This window comes from Eschrichtius robustus, chromosome 21 (genome assembly GCF_028021215.1).
Source record: "Eschrichtius robustus isolate mEscRob2 chromosome 21, mEscRob2.pri, whole genome shotgun sequence".
In the NCBI taxonomy this organism is placed as follows: domain Eukaryota; kingdom Metazoa; phylum Chordata; class Mammalia; order Artiodactyla; family Eschrichtiidae; genus Eschrichtius; species Eschrichtius robustus.
The window spans coordinates 13,125,674-13,138,823 of record NC_090844.1 but is presented as its reverse complement, the minus strand read 5'-3'; the positions used below and the strand labels follow the sequence as shown (position 1 = coordinate 13,138,823).

General features: G+C 49.4%; 1 protein-coding gene across 4 annotated transcripts in view; it reads left to right on the top strand.

Moving 5' to 3' along the window:
- ENPP6 (ectonucleotide pyrophosphatase/phosphodiesterase 6) overlaps positions 1-13,150 on the top strand; it is a 94,864-nt gene that overhangs the window by 66,595 nt on the left and 15,119 nt on the right. For all 4 annotated transcript variants that reach the window (XR_011072163.1, XM_068532257.1, XM_068532259.1 and 1 more), the window contains exons 4-6: positions 2,666-2,807; positions 3,956-4,135; positions 6,722-6,859. Coding sequence is in view for 3 of the 4 variants with exons in the window: in XM_068532257.1 (XP_068388358.1) it covers positions 2,666-2,807; positions 3,956-4,135; positions 6,722-6,859 (460 nt within the window). In the remaining variant the exon portion in view is untranslated. The remainder of the gene's footprint in view (positions 1-2,665; positions 2,808-3,955; positions 4,136-6,721; positions 6,860-13,150) is intronic.

Sequence of the window (13,150 nt, the reverse complement as noted above, 5' to 3'; positions counted from 1 at the left end):
TCAAAAGAGTTCAGGGATATGTATGAAAATGCCATTCCCAGGTTAGAACTTTTCCCTACCGCCTGCACACGTGTGGAACCCTTAGTGACTTTTTGTTCTCTGCTGTCTGTAGATGCAGGGGGCCTTTGTATCAGTCATTCATAGAGTAGCGAGTATGAATGATGATAATATTATTTGTGAGAAACAACCAAATAATAACTTACCCCAATCCCCATTGTGGAGGAGGGTGGACATGGTATTTGTTAAAGAAGGGCCAGTCTGTTTTGTTCTAAAAAGAGAAAAGAACACTTGACTAGCAATTTCCCTTAACTGGAAACCAGTATATCCTCCAAACTGTGGATGAAGTACACCTCAGGGTACGAGAACATCACAGCACCATTAAAAGTTGTGCCCTCTTGGCAAGTATGACCATGGTGAAGGAAGACGCCAGGCTGAACATTCTCTGGAACCGATCCCCGTGTAGTGAATGGAGTCGGTGTGGACATTCAAAAGCCCGGGCTGGTGGAATCATGTGTTCTGACCTTGGACGTGGGAAGTTCACATTTCCAGTCCTAGCCATGTCTCAGAGGTCTGTGAGGCCTAGAATCCTTTTTGGCCTATTTCCTCATCTGCAAAATCTGCAAATGCTTTTCTCTAGGGACGCTTTTCATCTCAGATCCAGAATTTGGAGGCACATCCAAGCCGCAGACATAGAGCTCATGCCGAGAAATGAAAGTGACTCAGTTTCACTGCTGCATTTGCCTTGTCTCACGCCCCACTTTCTTGGGGTTGGTGGGATTCTTATAGCAGAATAAGAACCATTTCCGCATGGTCATTTGGGTTTAGCAGAATGTTTCCCCATTGGTGTGGGCTGTTGAGTTCTCTCAGAGTATTTGGGTCAGGGTGTTGGAGCTCCACCTGGGTCTCAGTGCTGGCTCCACTTCTCACGAGCTGTGTGATGTGGGCACCAGTGCTGAACTCCGGGTTTAATGTATTCCTGCCTGATAGGGTTGCTGTGAGGATGAATTAGGATAATGTATGGAAAGCCCTCAACATAGTGCCTGACCTAGAATAACTATCATTTATTGAGCACTTACTATTATTATACCTTCAACTGGCAGTTACAGAGCTCCTACTGTATGCCAGATCCTAGGCTGAGCTGAGACACGATGGAGAATGAATGCATCCCAGGGTGAAAAACGCCGCAATTTAGAGGGGAGGGAAGGACACATAAATGGGCAATTACAGCACAGTGTGAAAAATCACAACCCAGAGATGAACCAGGAAAGCCGTGGGAGTGCCCCGGAGGGCCACCCAGCTGAGCCCGGGCATCAGGGGTGCTTCCTGGAAGAAGCACCGTCTTCCTGAGGCCGGAAGGATGGGCGGGGTTGTGCAAACCACGCTCTGGAGCTACTGTGAGGTTCTTTTTCCTCTTCTGTGCATTGCAAGGCCCAAGGCACCACAGGCGCTGAGGATACACGTTCTCTCAGTCCAAGTGTCGGGGGAGACCACCCCAGGAGAGACCAGGCCGCCTCGCTTGTGTGTTTGTTTAAATAGAGTTTTTCAAGAGAAATAAGGCCGTCTGCCAAGAGGATTAGTTATTAACCCTTAAAGTCCACACGGAGGAGTTAGCCTTCATTCCTTTTCCACTGCTTCCTCTTCTGTCAGTTGCTGTTACTGCTACCCGCACCATCACCGTCGTCAGCGTCGTTGCTCTGTTCAGGTGCTCTGGGGGACGTTGTGGGCAGGGCAGTCACAGTGGGAAGCTGTGCGCTGTGCGGAGGAGGGGGCACATCGCACGGTGTTTTCTCGCCTCCCCGACTCCCTCAGCCTCCTACTCCAGGTTTGTCACTAGTTCCCACTCAGTCTCAGCTTCGCACGGAGGGTTAAATAGTTGGATTTTTACCACCAGTACCCTGGCCGAGGGGGGCGTTTTTCTGGGATGCGGAAAGTGTGGTCAGTGCTAGAATTCACCCTGTGCCCACCCTGGAGCTGACCCTTCCTGGGTCCCCAGAGACGTCAGGCCCTGAACACAAACACAAACCTGTCTGCCTCCTGCAAGGTTGCCTGGTAAAGCTTGTTCTTATTCTTGCGGGTCAGTGAAACCTACAGTCTAGTGTTTTATTTAGAGGCTTCCTCGAAGACCAGCAATAATGGAGGAGACTTTTTTTTTTGACATCTTTATTGGAGCATAATTGCTTTACAATGGTGTGTTAGTTTCTGCTGTATAACAAAGTGAATCAGCTATATATATACATATATCCCCATATCTCCTCCCTCCTGCGTCTCCCTCCCACCCTCCGTATCCGAGGAGACGTTTTTTGAATGATCGCTTCTCTTTTCTCTGATCTTCTGATGGCAGCCGGTGGTGAGGAGAGTTATCAGAACTGTCCCCTGCCTGTTGCCACCTCTTCCGACTCCTGGGCCATGATGAGCTGAGAGGGGAGGTGACCCATAAGCATGCTCTCTGACTTTTGTCACCAGGGTGCTCGGGACTGGCACGTCTTGGTGCAGTATTCCTGTCTCTCCCTTGGAGAACCGCCTTGTTCTTTTTAAGGTATCAGCTGTGCCTGGACCACAGGGCAGGGGCGGGAGGACGCCCATGCCTCCGCCAGGACCGCCGGGCGGGAGGGGAGAAAGCTGGCAGGGCCTCTCTCAGCTCTCACCCTGCCCGCCCCCTCCGCAGGAGTGGCCAGGCGGACCTGGTAGCCATCTACTACGAGCGCATCGACGTGGAAGGCCACCACTACGGGCCCTCGTCGCCGCAGAGGAAGGAAGCCCTGAGGGCTGTGGACACCGTCCTGAAGTACATGACCAAGTGGATCCAGGTGACCGAAAACCAGGACCACGGGGCTAACCTTCCCTCTGTCGCTCTTCTTCCGTCTCCTTGACTGTCACACCCCTCGACGTCTTCCTTCTTACTGCTGAGAGCTGACTGGGCCAGCTCAAGGGTCTGAGGGGTCTCTTTTCTTCACACGACGCCTCCCCAGGTACCACGAGCTCCCTTGTCTTACAGCCAGGCCAGTGGCACTGAGATGACCCAGATCTGCATTACCGCCTGGCTCAGCTGGCGAGATGGCCTGATGCTTTACCAAACCATTCAGTCTGGTAACCAGATTGGTGTGGGTGTGGAACCCAGGCCTGGGTTCTCTCCCTGCTCCTGCCATACCCTTACTAAATGACTTTAAGCAAAGTATTATTTTTAAACTTCTTAAAATTTTATTTTTTATTGAAGTATAGTTGATTTACAGTGTTGTGTTAGTGTGTTAGTTTCAGGTGTACAGCAAAGTGATTCAGATAGATAGATAGATAGATAGATTATATATGGTTCTTTTCCATTCTAGGCTATTACAAGGTATTGAATATGGTTCCCTGTGCCATACAGTAGGTCCTTGTTGTTTATTTTATATAAGTAGTGTGTATATGTTAATCTCAAACTCCTAATTTATCCCTCTCCCGCCACTTTCCCTTCGGTAACCATAAGTTTGTTTTCTGTCTGTGAGTCTATTTCTGTTTTTTAAATAAGTTCATTTGTATCATTTTTTTAGATTCCATATATAAGTGATATCATATGATATTTGTCTTTGACTTAAAATGTTATTTTTTTAAACTTTGGTGGGGTTAATGTTTCACATGTGTAGAACGGGCGAGTGACAGTTGTCGTATTCCCACACAAGCTGGTTGAGAGACCCAAAGAGGGTGAACACAGAAGGGCTGTCTTAAAAGGCTGGCGCCTCGTCTGCATTACGTGCGGCACCAATCGGCTGGGCACTGAGCTCTCCCGTCCCTTCCCCGCGGCACTTCTGCGATGCTTTTGAACCGTGTCTTATCAGGGCAGACAAGCAGACGATTAAATTCAGAACTGGGGAAGAAGGCTTCCTCCTATAACCTGTAGTTGAAAACACCTCTTTGGCAGACAGCCGGTGTAAGAGGCTCCCCTCCGGGCGCCGTCCCGACTGCCTCTGTCTCCCCACAGGAGCGGGAGCTGCAGGACGACCTCAACGTCATCATCTTCTCGGATCACGGCATGACTGACATCTTCTGGATGGACAAAGTGATTGAGCTGGATAAGTACGTCAGCCTCCATGACCTACAGCAGGTGAAGGACCGAGGGCCAGTTGTGAGCCTGTGGCCGGCACCCGGGAAGCACTCTGAGGCAAGATGGGGGGAGCAGGGTGGGGGGGGGACGGGGGCAGAGCACACCCTCAGAGGCCATGACTCTGCTGAGTCTTTGCGTGTAGCTTTAAGGCGGAAGCACAGAGCAGCCCCGGGAGCCGGGACTCTGGAGGCAGACGACCCACCTGCCCGCTTCCTCGCCGAGTGGCCTCTGGCCAGCGGTTCCTCCTCCTGTGTCTTCTCTTCTCTGAAACGGGCACTGAACGTTAGCGGACCCGAAACGAGACGAGGGCGTGCGGTGCTCAGCACGTTCAGGGCTTAGCCCCTTACAGGGCCGTTTCATTCTTGGCCAAAATGCAGCACTTCTCCTGCGCAGCTGGGACAGCGGAAGCCTGCACAGAAGGCCCTTCTCTGGAGGAAAGCCGCCAGTCTGATCTGTCCTCATCAGGGACTGGAGAGAAGAAGGTGACGAACGAACACAGGCTGAGGCCGCGTGCGCCGTGGGTCGGCTCCTCAGCTCGGAGCAACGCGGCCGGCCGGGGTCCAGACCCCAGCTCTCAGCAGCTGAGCGGCTCCCTAACCGGCCTCCTGCCGCTTCTCTGCTGTGTGTGCTGACGACATTGTCGCTGCCCTCCCGGGCGGCCGTGAAGCACGGAGAAGCATGCCGGGCCCGCTGCAGGGACGATGTGTGTGTCACCTATGGCGATTATCACCATCCGAGGGGGGCGTCCCCACGAGGGTGTGGCGGAGTTCCCACGGCGTGCAGATGACGTGGGGCAGGGCTCCCGGGGACTCGGCACGCTCGGATGGCAAGGCCCCTACTTACCCCTCCCTCCGAACAGTCCTTCTCTCTGAGTGGCGGGTAAACCACGCTGAGAAGGTGAAGGAGCAAGTGGCACCGCCGGTGGCCTGCTTTGCCCCGTGTGGCCTGGTCGTCTCCCAGCACAGGCTCTGGGCCTTCTCCGCGCCCGGAGAAAACCGCTCTCCTCCTTGGGGGAGGCCTCTACCGCTGCCAGGGGCGGTGCATCCGCAGGGAGCTAGGAATCAGCCTCGGCTGGGCCTGCTTCCCCACGGCAGTGACGTGGTTGGTATTGATGGAGCACTGGTGTAGGCTGGGGTCCGTCCCTTTTGGCCCAGAGAGAGACCTTCCTCCCAGCCCTGGCCGCTCCCTCCCACATGAGAGTCTGAGATCTGTCTGTCTGGGGTTGAGGAACCCCGTGCCCGCAATGCGGCTTCTCCCCAGCCTTGTCTCCTTCCCCCGACGGGTGCCCCCTTTTCTCAGGCTCCACGGCCAGCAAGTGGAGGTGCTGAATATGTTTGCACAGGGTTCTCGTGAACTCCTTAAGCATGAAACTGGGAAGAGTATTTTACACGTTGGCAGGTCCCACAGTAAATGGCTTCTTGCAAAGAAGTTCTGTTTTCCTGGCAAGGAACGTCATCCGTTATCTCCTATCTGGCACCTAGGGACATGGCGTCTCCAGGATGCTAGAGTATCAGCAGCTCACGAGCTGGGAAGAGCTTCTTTCCTCCAATGTGGTGTGTACATCAGGCAGTTGCAAGCTGCCTAAAGCAGTTGGTAGATTATTCAGAACTGGGGCTATGTTTGGGTGACAGCTTGTCACGTGATGGACACAACAGTTTGTGAGACCCGTTATGTGCCATCAGAGTTTTCACTTATCCAAAATCTTTCTAGTAATGCACCCTACTTTCCTTAAGAATTATGGATTTTCTTAAGTAGGAAATCATAACTCCTGGGGCCAGTAGAAACTCTCTACTAAACAGCCTAAATACTAATTATTTTCCAGAGTTGAATTGATAAACTCAATTTTATATTCAGTTCTACCCAGGAATATATGCCTGCTTTGGCTAAGGGCCAACAAATCAACACCAGCCGGTTGATTTTAATTTTAGTCATAAAGACTCAAGCTGCTGCTAAATATTGGAAAGAGGTACAGGGTTTACATCTTCATCAGAAAATTAGCAGTGTAATTAGTGGCAAACAGTCACTAGTATTTTAAAATCAGGCGTAGGGCTTCCCTGGTGGCGCAGTGGTTAAGAATCCGCCTGCCAATGCAGGGGACACGGGTTTGAGCCCTGGTCTGGGAAGATCCCACGTGCTGCGGAGCAACTAAGCCCGTGCGCTACAACTACTGAGCCTGCACTCTGGAGCCCGTGAGCCACAACTACTGAGCCCGCGTGCCACAGCTGCTGAAGCCCGCGCGCCTAGAGCCCGTGCTCCGCGACGAGAAGCCACCGCAATGAGAAGCCTGCACACCACAACGAAGAATAGCTCCCGCTCGCCGCAACTAGAGAAAGCCCACGCCCAGAAACAAAGACCCAACGCAGCCAAAAATAAATAAAAATAAAATAAATAAATTTATTTTTAAAAAAATCAGGTGTAGATAGGACATGCTCTAGGTCTAGTCAAAGAATAAATGCTTTTCTTTGATCTTGGTGGTATTTAACATCAGGAAGACCAATTTCTCATTCACCTTTTTATTTTACTATAGTATTTTTGACATAAATAAGTTTTTATAAAGTCCTCCCTCTCCCCCAGGTCCAATAAATATTCACATACATTTAAGAGAGAGAACGCAAACCTGGTCATTCTTGGTTATCTTTGCAGATATATGACAGATTGAGAACAGTGGAGCACATGACTGTCTACGAGAAGGAGGCCATCCCGAGCAGGTTCTATTACAAGAAAGGGAAATTTGTCTCTCCTTTGACCCTAGTGGCCGATGAAGGATGGTTCATAACTGAGGTAAATATAAAACATATGACAAGATATTCATTATACAAATTCTATCAAACAGCCAAAGGTAAATAATTATTCACCTTTTCCACCTGAAAAATTTCGTTTTTGCTTAAGTCTCATTTGTTGTATTATTTCCTTATTTAGAGAATCCAAAGGCTTGGTCAGGTGACTTTGTAGACGCAAACTGGAGACTCCGACCCAGAGCCATGGCTTAGACTTCATGGCTCCAGACTTGCTGTGTTTTAACAAATGGGCCTTAACTCAGTTACCCAGGCTTACAGTGTAACCTATTCAGTTTAAAGTGGAACAGTTACTGTGAACCAAAGCAATTGCTTTAGGGCAGCGAAAAGCCAGGAGAGGCTCGGCTTTGCTTTCACCTTAAAGAGAAATGATTGGCAAACAAAAGTCCACGGGTCCAGGTCTCTGGTTTGCCCACTTGATTTTACAGAGCTTATCTTGCATTTTGGGCCCAAACCCTAATTGCCTGGTGCCCGGATGATTTCAGCAGCTTCCTCCTTGCCCGCCTGGACTCCAAGCTGACCAGGCCCTTGCGTCAGCTTCTGATACCCGGCCAGCTGGGAAGGCACCCCAGAGGGGAATCCGCAGTCATGTCCTGTTTAGAGTCAGTTCCCAGACAGGGCCTGGGTCACTGTCGGGATGAGTGTGAAGCTGGGTTACAAACCGATCAGACTACAGGGTAGAAGAGAGTAGCAGATGTTGGCACGTGAGAGCTGTTGGTCGAGGCCAACAAAGTACGGTCAAATTCGAGGTTGCGCCTCTGTAGATTCAACCAACACTGATCAGAAATATTCAGGGAAAAAAATCCCAGAAATTTCCAAAAAGCAAAACTTGAATTTGCTGGGTGTTGGCAACCATTTACATTACATTTTCATTGTATGTACAACTATTTACCTAGCATTTCACTGTTATTAGGTATCATAAGTAATCCAGAGATGATTTAAAATATGCAGGAGGATGTGTGTAGTTATATGCAAATACTATGCTGTTTTGTATAAGGGACTCGAGCATCCACAGATTTTGGTATCCGAGGGGGTCCTGGAAACAATCCCCTGTGGATACCGCGGGACGACTGTATAAGGCCTAAGAGCGGTATTCAGTCTGCCAGAGTGAGGGCAGGTGGCGATCAGCAGAAATACTGATCATGCAAAACGGGTGGACATCTAGCGACCCACGTGTGGGAAACGGGGATTCCCTGACGTAAACCTCAGTCGTTCAGGAGGGGACTGAGTTGTTCCTGTGTGCTCTCAGACCAGAGAAGCCGCTGGTCGCTGAGGAAGCAAAGCAGAACTGGTCAGAAATGTCAGCTGCACTGTTCCGCGGCCAAGCTGGGTCCTTCTGGTCAGCAGGCTTTGGCTTCCTATGCCATGTGATTTTGGAAGTTTCCAAGAAGGTCCCTCTGCCCCCTAACGCTCTCTCCTCTAAGCGCCCTAATGCGTCTGGTCACTTTATCACGCTGTTTGAAGTTCACCTGGAGTGAGGTTATTCTAGGCTCACAGCGTTTTCATCTACAGTGGTTTCCTTAGGACTTTGCACTGAACACATGTGCAGTCAAGTGGGTCACCTGACTGCCGGTGCCTCTTCAGCTGTATTCCGTAAAGCCAGCTTCCCAAGCCGTACGAAAGGGCTTACGTTTTGCAGCTTTTTCAATTTAGAGTCTTAAGTTTTCAGAAGCGAATAGATGCTGAGGGTTAATCCACAGTTAACTGTCACTCATTTCTCTGTAGGACTATGTGCCTCTACTGTTTCCTTTCTCACGTTTTAGCTGAAATCAGCCACACTGAGAGGCTGGTCCATGGCAGGGAGGGAGATTGCAGGGGTACAGAGGTGACTTGAGGTAGTTTCTGGCACAACGGGCTTCCGTAGGGAGAGTGGCCAAGCCGGAGGGTGTCGTGAAGACAGGGGACAGCTCACGAGGAGCGATCGCAGTTCCTCCAGGAGGGGGTGGACAGTCACCAGGGAAGTTGCTCCAGCCGTACGTGCTGTCAGAGAAGGTTCAGTCTGGAAGCATCTGAAGTGTCAATACAGCACCTTGGCATTAGCACATCTGGCAGGACGACGCACGTTTTCCCATTGAGTGGTTAAAACACAGTGATGGGGAAACCTGGGGTATCAGCCAAGATGCTCTCGGTTGTAAGTCATAGGCCGCTTGAATAAATGGCGTAAGTAATAAAGATTCGTTATCTCGCATAACTAGAAGTTTAGAGCTAAGAAGTTCCAGGGTGCTTCATCCAGCAACTCGATATCAAGGCCCTGAGCCAGTTCTTCTGCAGTTCTTTTGGCTTTGCCTTCAGAGCACAAGATAACCGCTGTAGCTCCAAGCATCACATCCTTCAGTTCATCCCAAAGCAGGAAAGCAGGGATGTTGCTTCTTCTTGTACATCTCATACTTTTACTAGGGAGCAAAATAACATATCCCAGAGTCAGAGGCAGAGAGAAGTTTTGTGGGACTCTCACGATTATAACAAAATTGGGGGGAGGAGGTCTCTCCTTAAGAAAATAATAATCATGAATATAACATTAGGTACAGGGACTTGGAAGAAACCCATGCAAGTGAGACGTCCTGATGCTTAAGCTTCTGCAACTGCACCGTAAATCCGCCTCAGCCCAGAACCCACCAGCAAGCTTCCCCTTAGGTCTCATCACTCAACTCACCAGTGTGGCTAGAAGACTCCCGCCTTGAGTCCGCTTTGGTCCTAAGATAGGCTACTGTGCTGAGATGCAGGCCAGGGGACCACAGTCGCAAGACCAGTGGGATACAGCAGCTGGGAATCAGGCAGACAAGGTGGCTGAAACTTAGATCAGCAGAGAAAAGGAGGGGAGAGGAGAGCGAGGACAAACGGCACCGTCGCTAACGTTCTGAGTGGCGGTGGCCGCTTAGCCCAGTGATGAGTCTGACGATGCCGCCTCCTGCCCCGGCTCCACTTCCCTCGTACCCGCCCCGCCTCCCAACGTCCACCTGCTGAGGTCCAAGTACCTGCTCCCCTGCAGGAAACTGGCATATTCCACTGTCTGTTGAGAGTGAAGCGATACGGTAATTGTACACTATATATTATATATTATATCATATCATATCACATATATCATATATACCATATCATATCATATCATATCATATCATGTCATATCATCACTTTTGTATGTATCGCACAAATACACACACGCACACATTTGTTTGTGTAAATCAGAACCAAGAGTCAACCAGTTAGCAAGGGCTACCTGGTGTTTATTTCATCCTATGGCTTAAGAAGCAGAGAGAAGCCATAAGAACGGAAAGGAAGAATGCCTAGCTACCGACAATGACTTGAAGAGCTTTTTAAAAATATATAATTATTTCAAAAAGGAGATTTGAGGTAATTTTAAAATACTTGATGCAGAAATTTTTTTTAAAGAAAGAAATCAGAAGGAAGATAATAGGTTGAGAAAAAATAAAATTAGTTCTGAAGGACTAGTGTTAACCCCCTAAATGGAGAGACTGTCAATGTCACCTCACATAGCTCTAATTAGTAATAATGGGTATTATAAGACTAATCTTCCCTTATCGTGCCTGGCTCATTACATACTATAGGATGACTCCTCCCCCAGAGATTCAATGGAGTGAATGTAAAGTTATTCTGCCTTTTGCACATATAAAAAATCTGTCAAGAAAAATTTCTCCTTAAAATGTTGGTTGGCAACATCGGCAACAATAATAATAGCCACCTGGGATTAAGTATCTCCTAGTTACGATTTCTGTTTCTCTCCATGACTCTGCATTGTAGATATTGTTAGTCCTGAAAATCACTTACCATAACGTAGAATGGAACACAAGGTGGTTCTGAGCTTCCTAGCTGCCAACTCAAGGAAGAAGGTGCAATCAGTTATATCAATGTAACTTACAGTGTCTGTAACATAAAAACACAAATGTTTCTTTAGAAAATCATGCCGGTCCCTGGTCCTGAGAGAAATTTAGGTATTTTTTTAGTCCATCTTTTGTGGTACCTTAGTTTCCTAGACTGAATACCTTGATCATTTTACTCCCGTCTTCAAATTTACGGATTTTTATTTTTAAGATTCATATATGAAAATTATAATTTCTGAGCCAGCTTAGATTTAATATTGGGGTTTTATCTCTTTATCTTCTGAAAAATCCTAAACACGAGTGCCCATTCTTTCCCTGCTGTCTTAGACATTTTTCTTTTACATCTCTCTGTTGTTTATTATACCTACTTGACTATAGAGAATTGAGAACGCCGTTCTAGCTCCCTGTTCCTGCACTGTGCCAGGACTATTAATCTCCCACATCCTTATTTGCGAAATCTCTCCGCACACGGTAAAAGAACATTGTGTTTGCTCTGTAACCGGAACACCAGTGCACAGCCCGGGTGAGGACGGCCTGGATTGCACTTTGCATCTGCAGCAGGGCGAATTCTCAGCCCTGAAAGCGACTTCTCTGGGTCCAGGCTTGGATAGCAGAGGAGTCTTTTTTTTTTTTTTTTTCTGCCTTTGACATGATTAGGAAAACAGCTGAGTCAGGACAAATCGATGCTGGTTGGGGCCAATAAAATAGAATCCCACCTGCCCTTCCTTTTTCCCTACAACCACCATCCCGTAAACATACAAGATTTGGCTTCCTTGGCAAAAATGCCATTCCCATATAAACACCAACTTTTTGCCACCGATTTAAGTCTTGCGGACTCTACGGCAGCTGCTCTAACAGGAAGATGCAACTGAGTTCTTTTTTCTTTTCTTAATGGTCACTTGGAGAGCTGTCACTGAAAAAGATAAAGAGAGGGAAACCTGTTGACTTTGTCACCTGGAATTGCACAAGTATCCGGCGTGACGGCTGGCATCATACAAGCAAGCTCCCTGCCCAGTGGCTCCCCCAGTTTGCTTCTCACTGTGCTGCTTAATGTACAGACTAGATTTCCAACTACGGCCAGTCCCTCCTCTGGCCTCCCCCGCTGCAGGGGCAGAAACCTGAAGGTGTTCATCTTCCCAGAGGACTAACCATGAAGAGGCAAAAGACACAGGCCACCTGCCTAGGTTAGGCCCCAGCCTGTCACACCTACCGAGCTCCTTCCTTCAAGGATGGAAACAGGGCTCCCTAAATGGAGGCCCCACCCCTCTGTCTCCCTGAGACCTGGTCGCCATCCTCTGTAGACCCTCTCTTTGCTTGTCCTTGCCAGGGGGCGAGGGTCACGCTTTTCACCGAAGCATCTGAGCCCAGCACGAGGTGGCCTCGCTCTCCCAGCCCACGTGGTTTTCTCACAGCCCTTTTCACTCACCCATGCTCTGCACCCATCCCTCCACCAGGGGGCACTTGGAAAGGGGCCGGGGCAGACTGAGGTGGTCACAATGTCTAGGGTGGTCCACGGGCCCTCAGGAGGCTGGTCCAGTGATGCTAAATGTCCTTGGCATATGGGATAGATAGGAACAACAGAGCAAGATGCAAAGTGGAGAAATTCGGTGGGTAGTTTCCGCCAAACTCAGGTACATTTCTTCCAAAATCCACATACCTAAAAAAAATCACTCATCTGCTAAATTCAACAGACATCTGCCGAGTGCCTGCTCCACGTAACCTACCAAAGTTCTAACTCCAGTGAGAGTAAGGCGCCCCTGGGAGCTCCTGCCCTCATGGAGCTCACAGCCCAGGGAAGGAGCCAAATACGAAATAAGCACGCATGCCATACAAAGGAATAAGCATGCAGTTACAAAGTGCACTGTGTTACAATGGAGAAAGAGGGCTATGAAAGAGACGGTCTGGGAGGAGAGGAAGCCTGACTCAGACGAGGGGCAGAAGGTCTCTGACAAAGCGACCTCCAGGCTGGAACTTGAAGGATGAGTGGCCGTCGATGGGGCAGGGAGAAGGGGTTGCTCTCCTGGCCGACGGAGCGGGGTGCTGGAGGAATCTGAGGCAGGAAAGGGCCTTGAGCGTTAGAGGAACGGAAGGGATGGACCCAGCGGCACGTGTGGGGAGTGAGGAGAGGGACAGCGACACGTCTGAGGCTGTCCGGGGCGGCGGGGCCTGAGGAGGCCCAGCCACGGGCAAGACTTCGAATCCCACCTTAAGTGCAAGGGAACACCATCGGGAATTTCAGCAAGGCGGGGGCGTGCTCCATAATCCTCGGGGTGCTGTAACGCGCAGCTCACAAGAAGAACAGAGTTCGAGCATCTGGGGCCGTGAGCAGTCCCCCCCAGTTCTTATACTTCTTATGTCTAGCCACTAAATACAGAGACCATCAGTGTTTTTCGTTTTTGTTTTTTTAAATTGTACACTTTATTTATTTATTTATTTAT